The sequence below is a fragment of the Betta splendens genome, chromosome 9 (genome assembly GCF_900634795.4).
Source record: "Betta splendens chromosome 9, fBetSpl5.4, whole genome shotgun sequence".
NCBI classification, from domain to species: domain Eukaryota; kingdom Metazoa; phylum Chordata; class Actinopteri; order Anabantiformes; family Osphronemidae; genus Betta; species Betta splendens.
In genome coordinates this window covers 8,155,923-8,180,584 of record NC_040889.2, presented here as the reverse complement: position 1 = coordinate 8,180,584, position 24,662 = coordinate 8,155,923, and the positions used below count along the sequence as shown (strand labels likewise).

At 43.8% G+C, this 24,662-nt stretch overlaps 1 protein-coding gene across 13 annotated transcripts in view; it reads right to left on the bottom strand.

Annotated features, from left to right (window-relative positions):
* Positions 1-24,662, bottom strand: part of cald1a (caldesmon 1a) — a 224,633-nt gene that overhangs the window by 132,340 nt on the left and 67,631 nt on the right. For 9 of the 13 annotated variants that reach the window (XR_008695500.1, XR_008695499.1, XM_055511184.1 and 6 more), the window contains exons 4-5: positions 22,879-22,994; positions 19,816-19,880 (exon numbers count right to left, since the gene is read on the bottom strand). The exons of 2 other annotated variants lie outside the window; for them this stretch is intronic. Coding sequence is in view for 7 of the 11 variants with exons in the window: in XM_055511184.1 (XP_055367159.1) it covers positions 19,816-19,880; positions 22,879-22,906 (93 nt within the window). In the remaining 4 variants the exon portion in view is untranslated. Of the gene's footprint in view, positions 1-542; positions 587-19,815; positions 19,881-22,878; positions 22,995-24,662 lie in introns of those variants that run through there. 2 more of the 13 variants (XM_041072526.2, XM_055511191.1) reach the window with 2 other exon arrangements.

The window sequence follows — 24,662 nt, the reverse complement described above, 5'->3', positions numbered from 1 at the left end:
CAGGCTTCAACCAGCTTTAAGGCTGAGCACGTGGGGAAAAGGAATCTTTGTATGCATCTGCTGTCTGTCACCAGTGTTTACGCTATTACCTTAAACATGTTCCCAAAATGAACACACAAGTGGCTGCACTCTGCCATCAATCATCCCCCCGACCCCCCTGGTGTGTGTGGATGGCAGCTCCGTGTGATTCCACACACTGTGGAGCAGCACGTGGCTCACAGTAAGCTTATACAAAGCAAGCGCATTGCTTCACTTTATTACACGCTTCCCTGGAAAGTAGGAAAACAATAACTCAGGCCTGGTTCTTGATCTTAATTATCTTTTTGATAGATTCCATTTCTTTCCTCCAGGACGTCCTCTCTGTTGATATTAGTGTTTCCCTTTCCTCCAGCTTCCCCTCATCGCCACGTAAAACAAATCCACCGGTTTAGATGAAGTCAGGACGAAGCTGAACGGCCGTTTCTTATTGATGATAATTGTGTTTTACATATATTATCTGTCTAGATTATTTGCAAGTGAAATGAAGGGAGCGGGTACTTAACAGTCTGGCAATCTGCTCCCTTCCATAATGCACGCGTCCAGAATGATGATTCCACTGACTGAGAGCTGTGAATGTATGAAATAAAAAGCTGAATGAGTGACCTATTAAACTGTATTACGTTAATGCAGGAATTAGCAGCAGACTGTAGAACACCAGCCCATTGATTATTGTCGAAATAACAAATCATTCTCCCTTGAGGCCATATTAAAAGACTTCTCATGCTGGAGCCTGAAAAGCTATCACCAAGTTTTGTAAGTGCTCACTGCAGAACATGCTGAGATCAGTCAAGTAAAGTGTGTCAGGAAAACGGCAAAAAAAAAAAAAAAAATGAATACTTAAGTACAAGTGTTCTATTTATGTACTTTCTGTGAGACTTGCTGTAGAGATCAGTGCCATTTGTAAACCCTGTCTCAATTCTGTCAAAAGCGAGAGAAAGCCTCTGAAGTTCGTCCAGAGGAGCGGGTGATAACGAGGGCCTGGCCTCCCCCTTTTAGTCCTGCAGGCCATTAGCTAGATCGTGATTCTAAAGCGATGCCCCCCCCCCCCTACACACACACACGGCCGGTGGCTTCAAACAGAGACCGAGCAAGTGCCATCGTTGGTAGCTGTGGCGTAGAATTAGCAAGGTGAGGAAATGTGAGAGGTTGTTGAGCTTGATCCAAATCAAACGGGGACTGAGGTAATGAGGGGATTCAATCAAAGGAATGGGGCTGCTCATAGAACACAGAGGTCTTAAGCCCCCAGCCGTTGGATGACGGATAGAGAAGCTAAGCCAGATTACTGTGTGTGTGTGTTCAGGTAGACACTGGGCAATCAAAGGAATGAAAAGGGAGAACGTAACCGCGCCACCGATTCCACCAAGATCACACTTATTGCTTCGGATTAAACCGTCTTGATGTTTTTCCCCGTTTATGAGGGCGAGGAAAAAAAGAAAATCCAACATAAATCTGAATTGTTGGATTTTCCTCAAACCTCTGCTTTAACCCATCGCTCACACAGCTGGTTGAGCTCTTGTCATCTCCCTCCTGCGCTCACACAGTGTATTTTCATACTTCAATGGCCCAAATTGGATATTGTTTATGATGCATGATATTGAAATCAGACAGACTCCAGAGGGACTAGAGACGGTCTCGTCAACCGACTGAACAAGCTAGCGAACAGATCCCAGTGATTTTTGTTGATGCTCAGAGACATGTAGCTCCCCGAGCTCAACAAAGGGACATTCATTCTATATTTATGCCGCCACTGAAGTGTCAGAAATATTGATGACCCTGAGCAGAAATTAGCCCGCTTGTCAAAACAGAACGGTGCAAAACGCACAGTTTTCGTTTCATCCCGCGCAGCGCTCGCAGTCTCTCATCAAATAACCAGATATTGTGACTGAACGAGCACAAAGCCCTGACGCGCCGGATCATTGTCAGTCTAAATTTAAACTAAGCACATCTGTCACATTCTATTACTGAGGCACAAAAATGCTCCAAGGTTATGGAAGTTACTCGCTTAACTGGAGTGAGACAACTTGTTTTGCGTGATTCCCCCCATTAGGGAGTTTTAGCATCAGCGTGTTTCTGTCACTTATTCCGTGCATTGGGCGTGATTTTAACCGTGTCAAGCTTGTGTGTTTGCTTTGCTAAGTGAGTTAGGACGCTTTAATCCAATAGCACTTTCAGCGAGCCCAGCCTTGTAGGGAACACACGGGACATTGATTCCCATCTTAGATCAATTCCTTTATTTCCTTGACTCAAAGTTCACCATCAAACTCTTAACGGCAAACAGCCGGGGCCAGGTGGAGAAAACAATCAAAGAATAACAACAAAAAGCATCAGCAGCCAGAAAAGACAACGGCAATTGATCAGGCGTTGGGCGAGAGAGGTGGCATCGCTCCTATCAGATTCATTAGATTTCCAGCCGCTCTGACATTTCCATTTGCACACTTCAATTGACAAAATAAAAAAGGCGTTGGGCTCTCATCCCTCAGCTCCGTGCCGGGTAATCACTCCTCCGCTGCACCGTGCACCCCCCCCGCGTCCCTCAGAGTGCACCCTCATCATGACATAAACAACGCACACGGGCCTTTGTTTCTCAGCAGTCGGTGATTTTAGCATCAGCCCTTCAGTCTGGGCCTGCGTGTACAAATCACCTGCGGGAAGGGCACGCTTCTGCTCATTTTTCACCCATCACCACCTCTTCTCTGCCTCTCCTGGCCCGCGTGCCTAAACAGCTCCTCCCACGCGCAGCCACCTCCCAGCATCACCGTCAGCATCCCGCCACCAGCGTATCGACTAGTCGGACTCTCCCAGGGAGTCTCTCAGCCATCTGTTTCATTTAGATGCAACTTTTTTGACTCCTCCACATTAGGGTCAAAGAGGCTCCTCTTCAGGAAGGACTCAAAATGGAGGTAAATTATACAAATTGAGTGGCAGGAGGGAAGCAGGTGTGGCTGAGCCCTGGCAGCTCCCTGAACCCTGTGACCTTGGGCTTCCTTAATGATGCCTTTGCCAAGTCAGACGGAGACACATGGGATGATTATGCCGCACATCAGGCAGAAATCTCAGAGTCTCACTTTTCTTTCTGCACTTTTCCGTTGCTACCGCCTTCCCTGCCTCCATCCATCACCCTGCTGCTTCGCTCTTTCCCCTCCGTTCTACCACACAGTCCTTCTTCTCCGCTCTCTGTCTCTCACGCTCTCTACATTTATCTTCCGACTCCCAGGCTTCCTCTGAACTCCACCCATTTAAAGCAGTGGCAACACGCTGAGAGACTTTGGTCAAATCTGATGATGCTCCCTTCCAACAGTGGCATTTAATCAATTGAAATCTTATTTTGGGGATGAGCAGAGAGGAAGTTGTTTTTTTCATGAGCTGCTCTATAATAGAATAACACAGCCAGAAGGCCAGATCCCTCATCACTGGGGACTCCACAGATTGTGGTGATCGAGTTGTTTGAAGATGAATTTTGAATAGTGCCTATGTTGTCTGACAGCCTGTACTCAGCGGAAATGTAGAACCAACATGTAAAAATGTCACAGAAATGTAAATTAAACACAAAAAACACACAAAAACAATAGAAATGCTCATAGACATGAATTAACCATGAAAGAAACACAACAAAAATAATTATAATTCTTTGACCTATTCACAATCTCAATGTGATTTTATGCTTTTGTTCATTTTGTGGCTCTATATCAACATTACACAAATTAGTGCTCCATGCCAGATGGACGTCTTACCCACTCGGCCTAGTAGACGGCCTTGCCAATTACATGTACAGTAAATGCAGAATAACAACAGACGTGCCCTTCATCATTATGTGATTATGTGAGTTGCGCACACACTATTGTGCTTTCACAAAGACGAGGGGCAGCGGAGCGGTGAGGCTGCTGAGGATATGAGCTCTGCATCGTATCTGCCATCTGACAGAGGACGCAGCTCAGGTGAGTTGGGATCTTCCACAACAGATGTATGAATGGACGTTCGGGTATCGCTCACAATCGCACGCACAAAGCGGACGTTCTGCAGACAGAGGCAAAGAATGATAGGGAAACAAACGCAAACGCTCAGATTGAGGGCAATCGTGGTACAAAGCGTGCAGCATTATTAGCTCCTCACACACACACACACACACACACACACACACACACACACACACACACACACACACACACACACACACACACACACACACACACACAGAAAGTGAAGCGGCTTTGACTGATTGGGATGGTTCTGACATGGTATTTGGCAGGTCACACACACAGATGGTGGACACCTAGTGAGTTCACTGGCTTGCTGCAGTGTGTTAGATTCTGAGCTGAAACCTGACATTTGTGCGGTGTCCTCACGAATTGCAAATTCCAAGGCAAAAGGACAGAATAACAGTCCTGGCCTCACAGATTAACAGAGCAGATGTTGTCAACCCCTCCATCACTTGCTGCCAAACACACGACGACCTAAAGCTGACTGCAGAGAGAAGATAGTTTGAGTTGGGGCTTGACTGACAGGCTTACAATGGCTACAGCTATGCTGTGATTGTGGGAATCAGACAGAGCCTTTATCTAGACAGGGCTCCTTTGAATTCTGGGTCTCAATTTAGCAGCACTCATTCTCAGCAGGGAGCTTTAAAACCACCTAATAAACACCAAACCATTATCCTGCTCCTCACACCCATCCTCTCATTAACCACATTAAAACACAGAAGTCAGTCCTGTTTTTATTTAAACACGGATTCAGATGTAGTGTTTACACTGTGGTGCAGGCTTTTTCTGCAGACAGCATGTACAGTGCAATAAATAAAGAGAATAAGTTTGGCTGGGATTGGAATAGCAGTGACCTTTGTCTTATTGATTTTGGCTTCGGCTGCTCCAGGATAGACACACAGGCTCAGACACGGCTGGTGTGTGGTTGTGTGTGCCAATGAAATTCGTGGCTTGGCCTTTTGTCGAAATGCAAACATTCCATCAACAGAAATAGTCTTAATGCCCCAATTAGGGTGTGCAGCGACAGACAAGCTGTCTGACATGCTCTAACTATAAACAATGAGCAGTGTCTATTCATACATGCATCTATTCATCCATCCTACAGTACAACAACTTGATTCCATACAGGGCCACAAGGACAATTTAAGAAAACTAAGCAAACAGCAATAGTGTTAAACCTCAGTATGGCCCAGTGCTGTACGTCACTGTAGTGAGCTTATGTTGTTAGCTTGGTTTGTGATGGTAAGAAGACAAGCACAAAAGGACAGATGACTGTGACTCAACATTGGAGCGAACTGAGCAGCGAATCTGTTAAACAAAGGAGGCTAGAAATTAAGCAAAATGTGTTTAACCTAATTATATCTGTCAAAGACGAGTCTGCAGAAATAACTTGACTTCATGAGCAACAAAGTGAGAGAGTAGGAGAGGACAAGACGGGGGACTTTAATGGGCTTCTGAGATGAGTAACTAAAAAGCCCAGGCACTCAACTGCTAATTAGTCTGATTCACCAGCGACGCTTGGAGCATTGTGGTGTGTTGTTTTGCTTCTAATATTTCCTCCTCTTGTGTTGGCGTCCACTTCTGAGCCTCTGCTGTGGGTGCCGTCTGAAGCCGCGTGGAGAGGAACGCTAGAAACGACGGGGCCACCCTCGAGTCAGCGAAAAGTTTGTCTTTTTGTTTCCATGGTGTAAACACCAGAAACCAGAATAGCCTGAACAGTAAGATAGAGAGAAATGTTAAATGAGACAAAGGGGGTAAACAACATGATGGAATCGCAATTTGGGCTCCAAGGGACTGGTGGGGAGTAAATTCTCTGACAATTAATAACATACTGTATTAATGATCACTCTTCAACTGATTCTTGACGCAAACAGAGAATTTAAGTCAAACTTTACTCAGTGCAGTTTTTTAAAAGCCAGAAGTGCGTTGGGCAATAAGCCTGTGCAGTAAACACACTTTTCTAGACATTGGTACTCCTTTGCTGACTTCGGAATTTAACTTCTATTAGCCACTCACTTGCAGAGAAAAAGTGCTTGGTTAGCTTTCTAGCACAATGTTAACAATCCAACTGATGTCAGCGCCCGCGTTAGCGCAGAGTCTGTCTTCACCCACGGAAATATAAGAAATAGAAATTTGATGGTTTGACAATCAGATAATAAAAATGCTGTGCACAAATGATAAGTGCCTGCAAAACATGCAGTGTATGGAGCCTCAGAGGTGATGTATTCAGAAAAGAGGCCACCTCTGCATATGTTTCACCACCTGCCTGTGAAAAGGAAGTTTCCGCCTGTCCAAGTGTGTGTGTGCGTGTGTGTGTGTGTACGATCCTTTCACTGAACTGTGAACTTGGAAAGTACGGAGGGTAATTCAGACGCAGTTGCTGCAGCGCACTGAATTAAAAGCAAGAATTAAAGATTGTGGCCTTGTCTTCCAAAAGACGTTTTAGGGAACAAGTTGAGGAGCCGGCTCAGCGTGCGACAGCTCCAGTCGGACAGATTGCGATGATGTGAATAATGAATTGGATGATGTCAAACAGTGCCAAACGCCATGAGCAATACAAATGACTACAACCACTTCTGAGATGAAAATTAAAATTACAATAACTGCAATTAGCAGATCTTTTTGGAAGTTATGACTGTGGAGCTCCAGAAAGCTACGCTCTAGCTAACGCATTAGATATTAGCTAATGAAACTACTTGTGTGTTGACTTTCTTTCCAGTGCAGCCAGCTCTCGCCCGTGTTCTCCTCCTCCCAAACCTCTGCTCATCAGTCGGCCGGTAGAGGGGGAGCTCATCTGTCTGCTGCTTATCTTCCGTCACCGCTCTACAATCATATCACCCCGACCTGGCCGTGCGTCGTCTGACATCTCCCTCCATCACTGTGCCTGGCTGTCCGTGTGTGACGGACCTTGAGCAGCCAGGCTGCGTTGCGCTTTCTCGCCCTGAACACATCCACGCGTCCCCTTCAACAGGCCCCCAAAGTCCTCCGCTCCGTCTCTGGTGGCTCAGAAAATGTCTGTTTGGTCTTGTGTAATAAAGAAGCGGAGCGGGCGAAAGGTCTGCCTCGCTCGCAGCTCCCAGTTTATTGCGGGTGATGTATCTGAACACAAGCGCTGACAGCTTTGCAGCCCTTTGAACTGCACATCAAAGCTCGACAAAATGGTGAGCACTGTGTGGCAATTTGATTGCTTAAAATGAGCAGACATTGGCTATCGCTGATCTGAAATTCAAAAAACATTTGTTGAAAGTCACTTCAAGATAAGTTATTCTGTGACAGCGACCCAAGCTAAACGCTGGTCTGAGGTCAGTCCCCTGCTCTGATTTAAAGTTAGTTTTCCCAACTGGCACAAACTCTGCGTCACATCTACATGATGCTAAGTTGTCCCACTTCTCAGCTGCTGGGTCTTAACTTTAATATTTTTAAACCTGAATAAATGCTTCAGAAGGTTCTGTATGAATCTGTGTGTGTAGATGCAGCCGGGTAAATAAACAGGTGCCTGAGATATGATTATGTGGCATTTGTTAGTTGCACAGCAATCTATTCCAAACATTTACAGAGCTCAGCGGAGGTGTTCCCAAGCTGGAGTTAGGCAATCATTGGCTCAAACAACACTCAGAGGGAATAAACAAAAATTCAGATGAAATGAAGACATAAAAGTTGTGGCATGTTGCTTTGGGTTTGCTTTTAGTTTTATATGAGTCTGTGGCATTAACCTACAGTAGCTTGACTGTCCAGAGTCCAATTGGACGAATTTGTACTGATTCCCCAAGGTGAAATCGCATTAACCAGAACTGAGAAACAGAGACAAAAAGAGACAGACAACTTTAAAAATATTGACTTTCAGCAAGTAAGTGCAGCTGTGCCCCATTGTCCATAGTGCAACAGCGAGAAAGGCCAGAGCCTAAATACCAGAAAGTACGAACATGATTGAGACACAAATACGGTATATACTGTATATAGACAAGTACAGTATGCCAAGTCAGCACGGACCTCTATTTGTTTTGTGTTTCTGTCTTTGAAGAACATCCCATTAATTGCATGCATTACTCTGAAGACAGCCCAGAAAGTGGTTCGAGATTAAATAAATGCAAATGGTGAGGTGAAATTCTGCCTGACGCAGCGTCTGCTGAGCACGCGTGCATACTCAAATGCAAGCAAGTCGCACCATAAATCATTTCTTTATGTTCGGTCTACAAACCTGCGAACAAAGTGTTAATGCTCACAGTGGAAGGGCTGCCAGCCACATCAATTTGTGTTATACTACAGAATATTCACTGCAGCTGAGGAGGAGGTAATTAAGAGGATACGCTGTCTGCGTGTTCACAGACTCCCCTCTTTGGTATTTTGTTTGTATGCTGTACGTGTGTGCGCATCTGTCCCAGGGGACGTGTGCTGTCTCTTTCTTGTGGGTAATTATGGGTAATGTAGGATGACAGAGGAGCACCATCACATAAATAGCAAAGGGACTGCTCCACAGACGTACAGCACCCTGATAATACAGATGTGCAAAACACTGCACAGTGTCGCGAAAGCAAGCTGGCGGAGCCACGTACCACAGCAGGTAATGGAGTTTTATACGTGAGCGCCCCATTCTGCTCGTCAAGCAGTTCCAAGCCCAACACCTCATCAGCTGTGACCGCTGTACGACCATTAGACTGTGTTAGTCAATAGACATTAGCGGGGAAATTAGAAACGGGCGCGGGGTGTTTACTCCTGTGCTCCACAGTACGCGTATGCATGTTTGCATGTGTTGCCTCCCTGCATGGAGGACCAGTGTCTGTGCTTCTGTCCAGCTAAGAGAGCCAGCGTGATGCCATTTATGCCCAGAGAAAACAACAGGCCGGCAAATAATTCGGCTGTGACTTACTGGATTTGAATCTTAAAGCAGCCCGTGTCTTTGGCCGCTGTTTAAGGCGGCAAAGTGCTGCTTTCTGCGCGTTTGATCTGACAAAGAACAAAGCAGGCCTGGGCCCCACGCATGCCATCTTCCAACTGGCCCACAGTCAAATTCAGAAAACGCATCGATGTGAAACAGAAAATGAAATTTCACAATTCTATTTGTATTTCCACAATAAAAGGGTCAAAAAGGGCAAACATGCCCAAATAAGCAGCTTCACACAGAGACTTGCAGTATGCATTTCCATCTCAACTCCTCCCCTTTAGCCTTTATGGCTTTTGTTTTCCTTCCACTGTTCAGCTCCTGTGGTGTTTCTGACTTATTCTCCATTTCTGTTTTCATCATTTTGCCTTATTATTGCTCTGTATATTCATCCTCTCTTCTCCTACTCAACGTTTCGCTGTTTTTCTGTTTCCTTCTACTACTTCTACTCGTTTCCACTACTCTCCTCTGCAGTCTGACTGTCTTTCTCTCCATCTCCCGCCTCCTGCTCCAAATTTACATCACACCATCCTTTGTCTCAAACTGCGAGTGGATGAGTAGCCACCTGCTGAGGACAGCATGGGTGTTAAAATTATACTCAAATTATTATTCACTGTTAATAAGACTTTGAGGCAAAGGGGTCAAATGGGGGAGGCAGAAGGGAGAGACAACTGGGAAAAGGATGGATAACTAGAATGTGCTTTTTATTGTAGTTTTTCATCATTGTCACTGAAAGTATTGGTGTGTGCATTTTTACTTCCTGTCCAGATGCTGTGTGTTCGTACAGAGTGTGGGTGTAGTGTTGGTGCATGTGCGGGCCCTTAATTCTAGGCCTCAACATCTAATTACTTAAATTGTGCTTACAGGTCTTATTGTACTGTACACTTTCCCTTGGAGAGCTATACCCTGTCTTCCTCCTTGCCTGCTGCATTAGCAAGAGAAATAAGCACATTAGGCAATTTTGTGCTCCATAATAAGTACTGCACCTGAGGGATGTTTTTGAATAAAAATGTCTGGACAGAAAGAAAAACAGCTTTCTACCCCGTATGCGGCTCCCCCTTGGTTCCTTGTCTGTATTTCCGTGTCCTCCATCCCTCCTTTCACCAGGTGAGATGAGTTCCTCAATATGAAGACCCTTGTTTTTGTCACCGCTGATCGCTCTGTGATTTTACAATTATTAGTAGATAGGGCCGTTCACCCTTCCAGGAAATTGTTTCTCTCGGCTTCTTGCCGATCAACAGGTCAGGACGGTTTCATGTCTCCTGAAACAACGGCCCCTCCAGTTAAGCAATACTATGGAAACCCATCTCGTTTCCATATCGGCCAGCTGTGCAAGCTGGACCTTATTTTCACAGCGATCCACACTCCAAATCAGTTACAGCATGACCCAGCCACAACAGATTGAGCTTAAACGTCCGGGATGCTGCAACAATACAATTGATACTATATACAGCACCTACTGTATGTGTTATGTAACACAATTTTATCTTTGACTTGAATTTATGTTCCTGTCTTTTACATCTTAGTGTTGTTCAAAGTACAAATAAATGTGACACAATTAAACCATATTAGTATTGATAAAATATGAAAAGCTTAATTTTAATGTATTAGACAAAAACAATAGCATAACTATTAACTAAACACTAGGCAACAGGGAGACTGAACTAAAATCATGACGCATTAAAAGACTGACCTGAACCTTGATCACCTTGAACTAGAGCTATAGTTAAACTAATAGTGCCAGTTTAGTTTCAATTAAGCGATCAACATACTGTGCACCACACCACATAATCTCATATGAAAATTCCTGCCATTTAGTTACACAGGTAAAACAAGGTAAAGCAAAGAGCTGATGAAAGCAGCTATACTGTACTGCTGCACTATTTCATGTGATTAAGAGGAGAAATTCCCACCCTGATTACCTACAAATTTATAACTATTGTACAATACAGTATATACAGTGTTGTTTTTAAACTGCATCATTAAGAAAATGCTTTGTCTGGGGTAGAAGGGGCTGAATAGAAGCATTATGATATGAAAAATGACACCGTATGAGGTGCACCGGAAATCTACACACACTACTGGAATAACAACGCTAAGCCGGTCCTCTGCCGGAGTGGGTTAAATATTACAAGGCGCTCCAATATGTGTTCATCTAATGAAGTATGATAGTGAGGATGTGTTTGTTGCTTCCTGGTGTCCAGGAAATGACAAAAACCCAAGAGAGCAGGATGAATAAAGAGAACACAACCATGCCTGAGGGTTTTACTCCCTGTCTGCGTTTCGTAGTCATGTGCAAAAAGCCTCCTCTCATTTAATACTATGTTTTTCTGCGTCTAAAGGAAATACAAATCATTTGATTATAGCAGGTCTTATTGTATGATGAAAATACTGAGCATGTGTCATATGTCTATATACGTACAGTAAGCAGGATTAGAGGTGGACTGATCAAGCATCAAGTCTCATTCGGCTAAAAAAAAGGTGAAAACAGAGCTGAGGTTCTCAAAACTGCATCTCAAAAGCACAACAAAACTTCTTTTGCGCAGATGAGAACAAAGTAGAGTCATTTGGCTTTAATGTATGTCGTCCATCACTGAATTTCAGCAGCAATGCCTCATAGCGACTGTGATGGACGAGTGATGATTTGGGTTTGTTTTGCAGCCACAGGACCTGGGAACATTACATGCAAGGTTTTGGGAATTAGCTAGTCAAAATACAGACCTCAGCCATGATGAGATGGGGAGGTGGGACATTAAGAGCAAAGGGGACTGTGAGAAAAAACCCTTACTTGGTACAGTATTGTTCAGATGTGTATGTGCTTAAATAAACAAATGGCCATGAAAACAAGGTGCAGTATATTGTGCTTCTGAGGTTGCATTGGTAGCCCTGCTATGATGAAATCATTTTTATATTTTTATATTCATTATATGAAGTATCTGTACTGCAGATATCATGGACTCCCTGATTTTTTTTAATTAACATAAGCATCGTGTGAATCACTGGACGATTAAGACGATTAAGGCGATAATGTCTCTTCATCTTCAAAGCCACTTAATGAGGACTTTAAAGGGAAACATACAGTAAGAACATTACAGAGCTTTAACGTTGACTGTTAAAGAATAATATCACCGCCTCGGATGTGGAAATGCATGCTGTAGATTCAAGACTGATATATAGGACAAAGATGCCTCTTTTATCAAATCTGCAGCTTGTATGTGCAGTTTGTGTGTGAGCAGGGTACAAAATTTGGCGTCTGTTGAATAAAATATTTCCCATGGGCTTCTCTGCTTGGCGCTTTGCTGCGGGAAAGCCTGGAGCATATTTTCAGTATCACCCCGAGAGAGAAGAATCGCATTCATGGAGGGATTAAATGAATTGTCACCCTTTCCCTCATGGTCTTCACCACAGATAAGAGCGGGATCATAGGGGCTCTCTGGGTGCAATGCAGCTTTCAGGCTGGGGCAAAAGTTTGGACGGGGTCATGTGATCAGATGTGTTAGACGTTGTGGTAAAGGGCAATGTTGTTTGGGCTGAATCAGAATTCCAGCCACAGGGAAAGATCTCAGCTAAATACAGTGTACTGCTAAAATAGTGTAAGAAGTGCTTTTTTTTAACATGAGGAACCAAAATTATGATTGTGTATGCTTACAGTAATTACTGACACATACAATATAACATGTAATTGATTAAAGAAAGGATTCACCTTCATAACTCCACAGCCATGCGCATTAAAAATATCAAACATCAACATTGATAGAAGAATGTCAAAATCTAAAATACAACATTTCCTAAGACGTGCTGATCTTTTTTCTCGCGCTATAATAAATTCTATTGCACTAAGATTCTATAAAGTCGATGAATACTGTAACAAAAAAAGCTCCCTCATTCAACTCAGCTTTTATTACATGTGTGTAAGTGACATAGAAAATTCCACTAAAGCTGAGATCCTCACAAGCAAAGACCACCGACATTTCAATAGCATTGAAAAAAAGCATAGTCTTTGGACATTAGGGACAATAAGCAGATTATGAATGCCTCCAATAATTAGGACCTTCTAGTCTGATGGCCCAACCAAACACATCAATTTAACTGCTACTAAAATAAATAAACCATACAAATCGGACAACAGGAGCTCACATTGAGCTACGAAAATCACTGTGTCTCAAATCACATGCAGTTTAACCTAAATTAAAATAGGGGTCCAGATGGTTTTGGCTCAAAGCTGGAAGCCTGCTCTTTCAGATCAGGGCTGAAAACTGGAAGCAGAGGAGCTCCCTGTTGTGTGCTTAATTACACCATGATACAAAAGGCTGAGACCTGCTGACGACATGAGAAGGAGGAGGGAGAGAGGCTGTATTAACACGGGCTGTAAAGCCATCAAAGCTCCAGTAAATGTTGACTGAGTGTCCTTGAGATCATGTTGGAAGACAAAAGAGCGTGGTCAGAACTGTGAGCTCATGTGAGCAAACAGAGTGCAGACAGCATTTGGTCCATTTACATAAGCATTTGGACAGTTGTTCCACTTTAGTAAGTGGGATGCAACTTAGTAGGGCTGAGATCATGTACAGTACATTCAAGGGCAGTCCACCTCTTCACTGAGATCTGATTCAAAGCTCCTGTTTCCCTCTGCAATCATCCTGTTACCGCTGTCAGCAACTGTGAAATCTTGAACAAATGCCAAACAACACAAAGACCGAAGTCTGACAGACGAGCCGGAACTTTGGCTGATAAACCCTTCACTTTTTCTCACATAGTCATCTTTCTATAATTTTCACTTGTTATTATTAGTTCATACGACTCCTTTCTTTTATTGAAACCCATTAGTGGTTTGCATTGTGCAGTGAATCATCTGAGGTTATGAGCTTCCAGCTTTCTCCAAGACACATGAACGCCTACCTCCTGAGGAGAACATGTTTGAATTGCTCAGGCTTCATTACCATTTCCCAATCAATAGCTCTGTATCAACTCTGGGTCTAATGTAACTTCTTGTGAATCTACCAATACCGAAAAAAAACACAGCTGCCCAAGAGACAGTAAAGAGCCTTTGTGAGCAGTACATGTGCAGTGTGTTGTCTCCCACATAGTGTGCTTCTGTATGGAGTGATCCCACTCAAATTAAAGCTGAGAGCTGGCACTTTAATGCAGCCTAAATGATCTCATTTCAAACTGAACATGCCTGAAGTAGAAATACCAAATACGTGGTGGTGCAACTGCACTAGTCAAGATGCCAGTGTTGTGCATTTGAGTGCACGCGACGGTCATCAAGTACAAGGATGAGCGTGTGAGTGCTGGCGAAACCAAGTGAGAACAGGCTGAGGAGAAACAAGTGTCCACAGACTGAATGAGACAAGTGTGACTTAGATAATTAGACTTCACACGACTTTGTACAGTAGATGACACATTTTGTCTTTGAATATAGGAGTGTCAGCAATAAAGAAACGGTGGACAGCATTTGTGTCATTCGATGGCAAAACTAATTGTTCGAGTCAATTCGCCACATACAGTAAATTCAAACACACACTAGAAATTAATTATCGTTTGAATCTGAAACAATAAAGTTCAAACATTAATAGAAACAGTAAAAGCTTGCTCCTACACAACATCAACCCACGCCGCCTGCAGGCTGTGAATACTGCAAGCTTCTGTCCAATCAGGCAGTCAGCACATGTGCAAATGTAGATAAATGAGCAACACTGAATGTGCACAAGTTCCACCGGCTCACCCTGAGCGGATCGCCACCTTGCATCTGTGCTACAGCAACCAGGAGGAATACCTGCAACGCGTGTGCTTGTGCACGGCGACAGGAGCCCGCTACTCTGCTTATCCCATAATCCAACCTCTGAGGGCAAGTGTGCTTAGTGCAGATTGCACTCCCCGTGTAATCTACAAGGACATCCTCGCCAGCATACGCGCCGGAACACATGCAAACCCCTAGCAGCCAGATGCTGGGTGGCCAGCAGCAACATCTAAAAGCCATAAATGTGCTTTATGTTAGCTGTTAGCTTAGGTAGCAGCAGGAACACCTGGCTTTCTCACACACACACACACACACACACACACACACACACACACACACACACACACACACACACACACACACACACACACACACACACACACACACACACACACACACACACACACACACACGCGGCCTTCAGCAGCATCTGATCGGTTCATTCATCCAATCAGTGCTCGTCAGTCCTGTGTCTGGGGGTGCGTACTGTACGGTAGAGGCTTTTAGGGACATGTGCTCCTGACAAGCAGCTCCTGCAAATGTTCACTCTCTCTCCTCCTCACGGAGCGTGTTTTCAGAACATGAGTGTTGCCAGGTACACAGCTCAAGCACTGGGGGTAATGAGCGGTTTAGACTGTATGCTACTTCCCCTCGGTGCAAGATTTCACAGTTGAGAAACAAAAACACTCAAGACATTTTTAAATCTCTCCACATGCCTCATTTCCAACTCAATTTCATTAGCTGAAGTAAAAACAAATATTTTAGATGTTTTAAAATGATATTAACTTTTAAAAGTATTACTTCTGGTATGAGCAGGATACAGTTACATTACATAAGTGTAAACGGTAAAGAACAGAAGCATAAAATAATTAATGTGCTCCCACAGAAAACAAATCTGCATCACAGGTGTGCTTCATATACATCCACGCATGCATGTGGCCCTCACTGTACGACATTCTGAGAGATTAATACAAGAGCTTAACTCCCCCGCTGTTCACTGCATGAGCTGCATATCCTCTCGCACACACAAAGGAAGCGCTCCTCTTGCTCATTAGGCCATTGCTCTCCTAAGGTCATGTAGCCACAGGACAGATGAGGTAGAGGTGAGGCACGGCCTGGTTTTCATCTCCACTCATCTTTTCAGACTCATCTTTGCTCTCCGTGAGTCCTCAAAAGCTTAAAAGCTTATTTCTTCTTACCCATCCAAGTCTCCCTCGTCTCTTTTTTGTCTTTTTTCCTCCTCTGCTTCGTCGCATCTTTGGATGCATCCAGCCCTCTGCTGTAAAAGCATGTAGCAAAAAGGTCTTTTCAGCACAGTACAGTACAGGCCTCACAATAGGCCGGACCTCGTACAGTATGCTGCTACAGGCTGATTCACAGACAGGCTTTAAAAGCCTGCTCTTATTCAATGTTGAACATGTTTAGAAAAATGTATTTGATAGCGCCGACTGTTACAGTAACTACAGTAATTCAACATTTCCTTCACTGCCAGCACAGCTTAGCTTACAGCATCAAAGGGCTTTAAAACAAGGGGATTGACTGGCTGTGTCATACTGTACATGTGCCATAACAGGACCGCTGAGTCTTACCAATTAACACATACAGGATGTGGCTTCCTTAATCCTAAACCAAGAGATATCCCAACATAATCTTGCTGTACAGATTAAGAAAATGAGATGATGACATTGTGTTCATCGTAAAGCTTTAAATTCACGGAAAAACATTGTAGGAATTTATTTTCACAAAAAGGCAAGTTGTTAAAGTCAGTCATATTTTGCTTCGAGCGTAAAATCTAAAGCTGCATTTACGAGAGTGGAATTGATCATATTTATTAATGTTATTTGTTTGAATGTTTAACGACAAAATTTAATGTTTAATAAATCATAAAAAATACACTGGAGAAATAAATTAACTATCCGTTTAAGCTTCAGATATGTCCTTGCAAACATCAAGTGCAGTCTGTTTCTTTGCTCTATGTCACAGAACATAACAGTAAAGATAGCTAATCTTGTTTTGAAATTTTGAATACAGTACCTCCCTGCTGCCCATGTTTCATTTTCCACAGCTTCCATTATCCATCCTGTGCTGGAGGTGAGGGCAGACAGCCCTTTCTTTAGAGGACAAGACAAGCTTTGTAGAAACACGTATAACCTCAGCTGTACCAAGGATAAGGATATTAAATGTGAGGAGGCACCATGGCCCAGACAACCAAACCCAGCCTGGTGCTGCTACATTCATCTGGAAAGACAATCAATTACAACGTGTCAATGCAATGTCCATAAAACCTGAGGCCGTCAGCCTCGAAGGTACAGTATAAAAAGGTACCTAAATCACTAGACTTGCCTGTTTTTTGTCTGTATGAGGTCGATGTGTGCTCCAAACTGTTGCACATGTCACCATGCAGTGTGTTAATGCACGTGCAGGGTTAGGAGCAGACTTTGCTAAGCAGCGGCTGAGCGAGGAGCTTAATTCGGGGAAGGGGACGTGAACTTAGGTACCCGTGTGGGGGCGGCTGCACAGAACCTTATCGCACTTCCATTTCTGTCTGGTAGAAAGCGCTAGCAAGCCGGCAGCAGCTTCCACTATTGTTTATTTGCCTTTATAGAGCTTTTTCACTGTCTCCATTTTTTTCCCTAATGGAACCCAGCACTGTGCCACCTGCCAAATAGGTGGAGGCAGAAGAGCAAAATAAATACAGCCTGTGTGTGTTGAGGTGTGTTGGAGCTTGAGGGGAAAGACAGTGTGTGTGTTTGTGAATGAAAGGGAGCGCTGTGGACTCTCACAGCGTGATATTTGTGTGCGGCTGTCAAATGAGCTCACTGTATGGATAAAAAGTGGCAATCTTTAGGCCGTGGCAGAGGAGGCAGGCTGCCAAATCAAAACACAAAACAGACTCTTACTGAATTGTCTCGCCATAGCGCATCACACGGCTCGAGCATTTTAAAAAGTGACCCGTTGAGGCTGAAACAAGGCCAAATGCGCCATCGCAATCAATTAGGTGTCTTGTTTCAGGGTTCCCGAGCCAAACAAGAACGACAAAGCTCGGCAGTCAATAAAGACAAAGAAGATGGCATTTGCAGAAAAAGAGGCCGAGGAATAGAATTGGACAAAGACGTGCACATTCCTGGTTAGAGAGGTGAGAGACTAAATATCTGACGTGTAGAAAAGCACAAGCCTTCAAAACAAAACTCTTGAGTCTGCCACTCCATAAACAGTAGGTCTTATTGTCTGCTATTATAATGAGTGTGTCTATGGCCATCACCTTTCACAAGTGACTCTCGTCCTGATGACCACTGCAGCTTAGATTGCCACTTCACTGAAGCAGGGTAAAGACGAGATCGGCCTACTGTATTTATTTATTCTTTTTAACTTCTGCAGCTACTGCACGGAGCCCATCGCCCTGGTAATAATCAGCTGACTTGTTACAGAAGTGCTGACAATGCGTCCCCTCACAAAGCTAAACGTGGTTAAGCTCTAAGTGATGGTGAGTTTTCATTCAAGGCTGTGAAGAATTTTAGGTTTGTGTTTTACACCCCAGTGAATTGGAAACCCAAACTAGTGTGTGGTTCATCATTTCACATGCTCTAATGTGGCTGTGCCGGTGAACACTGCATTCAGAGGCATTTACAGGGAGAAGCCTATTATGTTGTTCTCTGCTGGATGCTCACTGAGTGTTGCCACATTCACAGGAAAGCAGTGAAACAAAGCAGGTTCATTACGGTGCACCTGGGATGAAGAGATGTAAAAAAAAGTTTCTAGTCACTTATTATGTCTATTTGTGTGAGTGAGTCTTTCTGTATAATACTACAAACTGCGTTGCTACATTTCCTTTATGCACTGATTTTCAAATTCATCTGAATCAACATACAAAGGCATATTTTGTACAGTTCCATCAGATGTTCTTTTAGTTACTGTCCATGTGTTCACCAGGCCATAAACCTGCCTAGTGGAAACTACATTATTAAACTGCAGTCCTTTGGTCATTTTGTGTCTCTACTGTATGTGTACAGTTTGTACTGTAATATGTGAGATTCAGTTTGTTCTAAAAACCTCAGCAAACCCACACACTGTCCAATATGTGATCTCCATCTTCATTAGTTACTGTTGCTTTGCTCGTCTTGAGGAGATTATGAGCAGTTGTAAACTAGCAACTTGAAGGAAAATGAAAAAGCAGAAAGGTTGTGAGGCTGCCTCACCATCTCCTCACCCAGACGGCTTGCATGAGATTTGTCTTTTTAGCTGGGTTCTGGCCTATGGTGCAGTGGGATTTAAAAAAACATATAACAAGCTAAGGGAGCAGAGGTTAGGACGTACTGGCACAAAGGGCAACGTCAGGCTCAGTCACTATACTGTAGAGGGAGGTTGCTGGGCTCTGGTCAAAGGTGAAATGATCAACTCAAGGCAAAAGATGCATCTGCTTAAGGAGATTTGTGGCTTCTGAGGCAAATTACTTGTCAAGCGTCACATTCAATTCAGTGTTTGGTTGTTGAAATGTCCAGAAGAAGAGAAAAGCAACTGTGCATTTGAGAGACAAGTTCCTCAATGCAACATGACGGTGTTTAGCATTTAAGGATTATGGAAGCTATTTAAACACTGACACAGGATTTAGGCAGGATTGGGGCTTCTACAATAATAGCGGAGGGCAAGTCCTTATAATTCAAGGCTGTATTTCAGTTGCCCTTTTCACAAAATCTTGATGTCACATATTGTTGTAAGGTCAAGAGTCTTGCACTTTTAAGTCAATCCAAACAGAGCCCATGTCTTTGACAAGCTGATTCTAGCAATCCCCATTATGTACACACTGTCATGTGTCAGCGCTCGGCTCAAATGACGTACAAAGAAAGCAGGGAGAGGAAACATTGGCTGCAGCTGGGTGGACCAGATGCATAAAGTAAAACAAAGGGAGTTAGGGCCGTGTTGATAGCCAGTTTCAGGCAAACAGCACTGTGTAAGCCAAGTCCCTTATGGCATCTCCATCCACCTCACTGGTACGACGAGTGACAGGGAAGGACTTAATCCATAACACTTCAGCGTCAATCATTGTGAGATGCTGCCACTCACACTGTACAGTACATGCGCTGCCCTTGCTACTTCACTCTCCTTTCACATCTGTGCCATCTAACTTCAAATCACTAAGAGCCAAGGTTCACTTACATTAAAAACCACGAACAAAACATACTTACTACTAACTCTGTTGATACACAAAATCGTTCCTCGTGCCCGTCATCTGTCAGTTCCAGTCTGAAACCTGGGGAATGGAGCAATAGGTCACCTTTCAATAAGACACTGTAGTGGAGAGGCTTAAGGGCAAGTTCTGAGTGTGTGGTCTAAATATTTGAGAAAACCATTCATGTGAAGTAAAATCCCTCATTATAGGACAAAATCATTGGCTTGCTGTTCTGCCTAAGTTTGCAATTAGCCCAGACATCCCCACTCTGGTGAGTGGGGATGTTCACACAACAGGTACAGTGAGGTGCTGGCTGTTGGCACAACAGAGCGCCTAAAGCACTTCTTGTTGCACCTTGGGGGTAAAAGCCAGAGGCTCTCAACATCAGCTCACCACGAAAGAGGTGGCTGCAACTTCTGTAGACAAAATTTGGTTTAGTTTGTGCCCTCTGCCATGTTACTGCCTCCAGGCTGCAGCAGCCAGTCTGTTAAACAGTTTGTGGATTCTCCCCCCATCGCAGTCAGGCTTGTGAAGAGCAACACGCCGGCTGCCACTTATTCAACTGTGATACGTTTCCGGGCATGTCGGGACATTTGCTGACGCGTTTGAGCGGGTTACTCCACCTCCCTGACGCCGGGACGCAGCCACGAGCATCAAAGTGCTGAGGAGGAAAAGCAATTCCCTGCATCATACTGTATGACCTTTGCAAAGGTGCCTCTTTACAACTTCTACAGGAGAAGCTGTCAGTGGTGTAATGTTGCGAAAATAAGAATTAAGGGTTTTGCATAAACTATAACACAGTGCATTTTCTGTTGAGTTATGGCATCGTGGACTCACAGGACGGAACATAAACTGTTTCCTATCGCACCTTGTTATCGCCTACGTGTTACTATGGCGACTATTTTGTAGTCATACCTCACATGCAGTATGCTCTGATGTTCTGGCACATCCAAGTAATTGTCATTGCCCAGCAGCCAAGGATGAATCTCTGACAGGATTTGCTGCAGGATCAACAGCTACGCAGAACAACTGTCATTTACATTACTATGCAGCCTCTGGCCTTGGATATCAGACAAGTTCACACATATCTAAGTATATGTGCATGTACACATACACATACAGTACACACACCCACTCCCACAACCACATCACGGTGAATATCTAGTCGAGAACAGAAGTTGCTTGTTCCAGGGATGAACCGTGACTTTAGAGGAGATATTTCAAGCTCAGTCACCACAAGGTCACAGCCTGCAGGCGGCAGCGGCACCGGCAGCAGCAGCAGCAGCAGCGGCAGCAATAACGGCTCTCCATCTCCCAGCCCCATTTAACTGACTGATGCTTTCTGACATGTCAGAGCAATCGAGCCAGTTAGCCTCTGGGAGGTTTCAATTAGGACCACAGCTTAATGCAGCAGAGAACTTTGCAAAGCCCTGATACGAGGTTACAGCCAGACACAGATCAATAAGGAGATTTGGTTAAAGGCAGCTGTGCAGCCACACACGAGCAGAGATTTCAAAGACAGCTGAATGTAAATTGGGCGAGGGTTAATGCAGCGACAGAAGTTTCTCCTTGCAGATGTGTGTGTCTCTTAGTTATGCTGAATAGTCTTCAGCTTATCTTCAAAAGAACACTAAACCCTCAGAGGCAATTAGACAACCCTCAGTGAAGTGATGGTTGCAGGCAGGTGCGTGAAAGTAACAAACGCGTTAAAGTCTTAAAATTACGCAAAATGGAAGTTGTTTAAGCTGCACCTGTGTGACACACACACACACACACACACACACACACACACACACACACACACACACACACACACACACACACACACACACACACACACACACGCGCACACACAAAGAGTTTCAGTCTGATGATGAAATAAAGAGCAGAGCCGAGTGACGCATCTCCTGACGGCTCTTTCAACAGGTCCATTTCCCTGCAGCAGGCGTTCGATTCAACCTGATTTCTATATAACTGCCACCGCCACCTTGCACCAGGCCTATAAAGCAGATTTATGGGTAACGTGTGTGTGCTTTTACACTCTCTTGGGGACCAAACCTATCTCATTTCATCAGTGGCAATTAGGCAGCGCACAGAAGTGCTCACAAACTGGAGAATCATGAACTACAACAAAGAATTATTTTTATTTTTTTAAGGTTTGATTTGGATATGAGTTCAGTTGGAATTATTATTAGTCAAAATTTACATAATCTACAGGGAGCAGCACATACCAAATGTAACAGTTATTAACAGTATACCACATTTAAACCATTTCTTGTGCTTCATCTTATTATGTGAATGTGAAATTGACAAAGCGGTAGAAAAACTAGTTTGAGGCAGGCAGACCTTGAGGTATGCTGTATATCACCGCCACCACTGCAGTGCGAGTGCATCATATTCTGGGCTGTAGCAGTCAGAAATGACAACAGAGGGTGACACTGAAAGGTCCCAGAGTTCAGCTACCTGCAAATGTCACTAGGCTGGCTCTGACAAAATGCCACACAAGAAGAGAGGAGGAGATCTGACAACAGAAAACCTTAAAGTGTTACAGATGTCTCTCACACCCACACACATGGTAAATGTTTATCCACTTTCCCCTTTTTTCAGCCTCACTATTCACTTTCCTGCAGCTGTATCAGAACATAAGGTCATTGCTAATGCAAACATTTCTTGTGCTTCACATTTCCAGGGGTCTTTACTGTGCCAACGTTTTAAATATTACAGGATAGCTGGTCAAGGCCTGTTTCCTTTCGCAGTAAATCTACACTTATGGTTGCCATAGTAACTGGACATAAGTCAACCAATACTGATTCGAATATTAACATTTACATCTAATTAATAAAGGCTGATTGGATTTTTGGAACAACAATAACAATGTGACCCTCTCAAAGAAAACCTTTCATTCATAACAGTGTGAAAGCACATCCAGGGCTGCGTCCAGTGAAATGTGTAAGGTGTGGATTTATCATGCTTTAAATTCTTTGTTACAGTATGTGACTGAGGGGAGGAGAGGGTAGAGCAGGACTGTCTCTCCTCATTAGACCTGACTCCGCTGCTGACACAGAAACTCATATCCTACCTCCACCAGACGCTTGTCTCAGCGGCATCACTGTCTGCTTGGAGAAGCGCAGATCTTCCCTCAAGTCAAAATCTGCACATCAGCTTGATCCGATTGGCCACGCACGTCTGCATTACCTCGTGTGAACAAAGATAAAGCACATCACTGCGACTGTCCAAGTGCTGGATCTGTACTTTGAAGTACATTTCCCTGTGTCAACCTAGTGTTCTAGGTCCTGACATGTATATTCTGTCAACCCTGTTTATGTCTGACTTGTGCAGGAGTTTGTATCAATTCACTGCGTTGATGTGACCTGTAGGAAACCTGAACAATCACCAACTGAGGGAGAGGTATTTGCCACACAAAGTGTTTGCCCGAGTTGTTACTTTCAACAACTGCAACATGAGGAATTCACTTACAGTACTGTAAGTCTATTCAAAAGCAAGAAACAAGCTGTACAGACTCAATGAACGTCTTCATCAATATATGGTAAGAAGGTTAACAAACAAATGAGAGAGAATGAGCTCTTTTTTCAACGGAGTGAACCATTATTTTTAAAAGTCAGATAGAGGAGCAAAATGAGTACAACACTGTGTGTGCATGACACAACTGCTGTTATTTAGACTGTTCTTGTAACGGTAAAGGTGACTCAACCCACTTCTATGTAGTGGATTAGAAAACATGACAGCAACAAGAAACTAATCTTGGGCAGTTGAGTAGAATGCAGCAGAAAAAAGTGGACATTCAGTCCTCATTAACTGTGATACATACAGGACCTATTTAGTCCTATCGGTGGCAAACAGCTTCCTGCTCCTCCCTCCTCCCTCCCCCTCACAAGCCCAGAGTGGATAGCAGGTGCCTGGATACAGTAATCACATACATACATCCATGGTTACATAAAAAAATAATCTTGCAGATGCTGCTAGCTGCATGTGTGTAATCACGCTATGACAAATATACAGAGGCACACACAGAACTAAAAGCTTTCATGGAAGGTTTCCCTGGTGACCAGAGTCCAGGAAACGACTTGTATTGAGCATACGGCCATCTGACCACACACTGAATCTTTGTGCTCTTGGTGGAATTGATTATTATATCAGAGACATCTCGCTTTACCCAAACTGTTTGGAACAATTATAAAACCATAAAACTGAATATTAAAAAAATAGAGATACAGCTTCTTTTATTAATTACTGAGTCTATCATGAAGACACTTCCACAGATGGTATCTTTGTGCTGCTAAGCAGATTACTTTAACAGCATGTTTTCACTTATCCATTTTTAAAAAGACACATTATGGCAAAAGTGAGTAAAAATGGTGTTAATTGAATGTGCTGCCGTTATTTTGTAGTCACAGCTCTGGCATAAGGAAGAACATGTGCCAAAACTATTACCACTATTTCAATAAATGTACATTATCGTGTCACAAGCGCGGAATTATCTGCGACGAAGCAGAGCGGGTGTCAGCGAGGACTCGGGGTGGCAAGGAATGAACACTGGCATAGCTTTGAACTAGCTCAGGTCAACGTAAGGCTATCAGCTGGCTTGTCTGCACTGCGAACACGTCTAATGAACTTCAGGGTAGCATCTCCTGCTGCCACCGTTTGCAGAGGCAGGCATGCACTAGTCATGAGCTGTCAGCTCAATCAGAAACTTGCTGTCGGTCTGTCACTGTCACAGTAAGGCAGGGAAACGACCTCCTTGGGGAACCTGTGTCTTATGGTGCCTCAGAGTTTTAGTCAACCTGGAAGAATAGAGAAAGAATGTAGAAATAGGGTAGGAAAAAGAGGATGCAAGTTCAGATC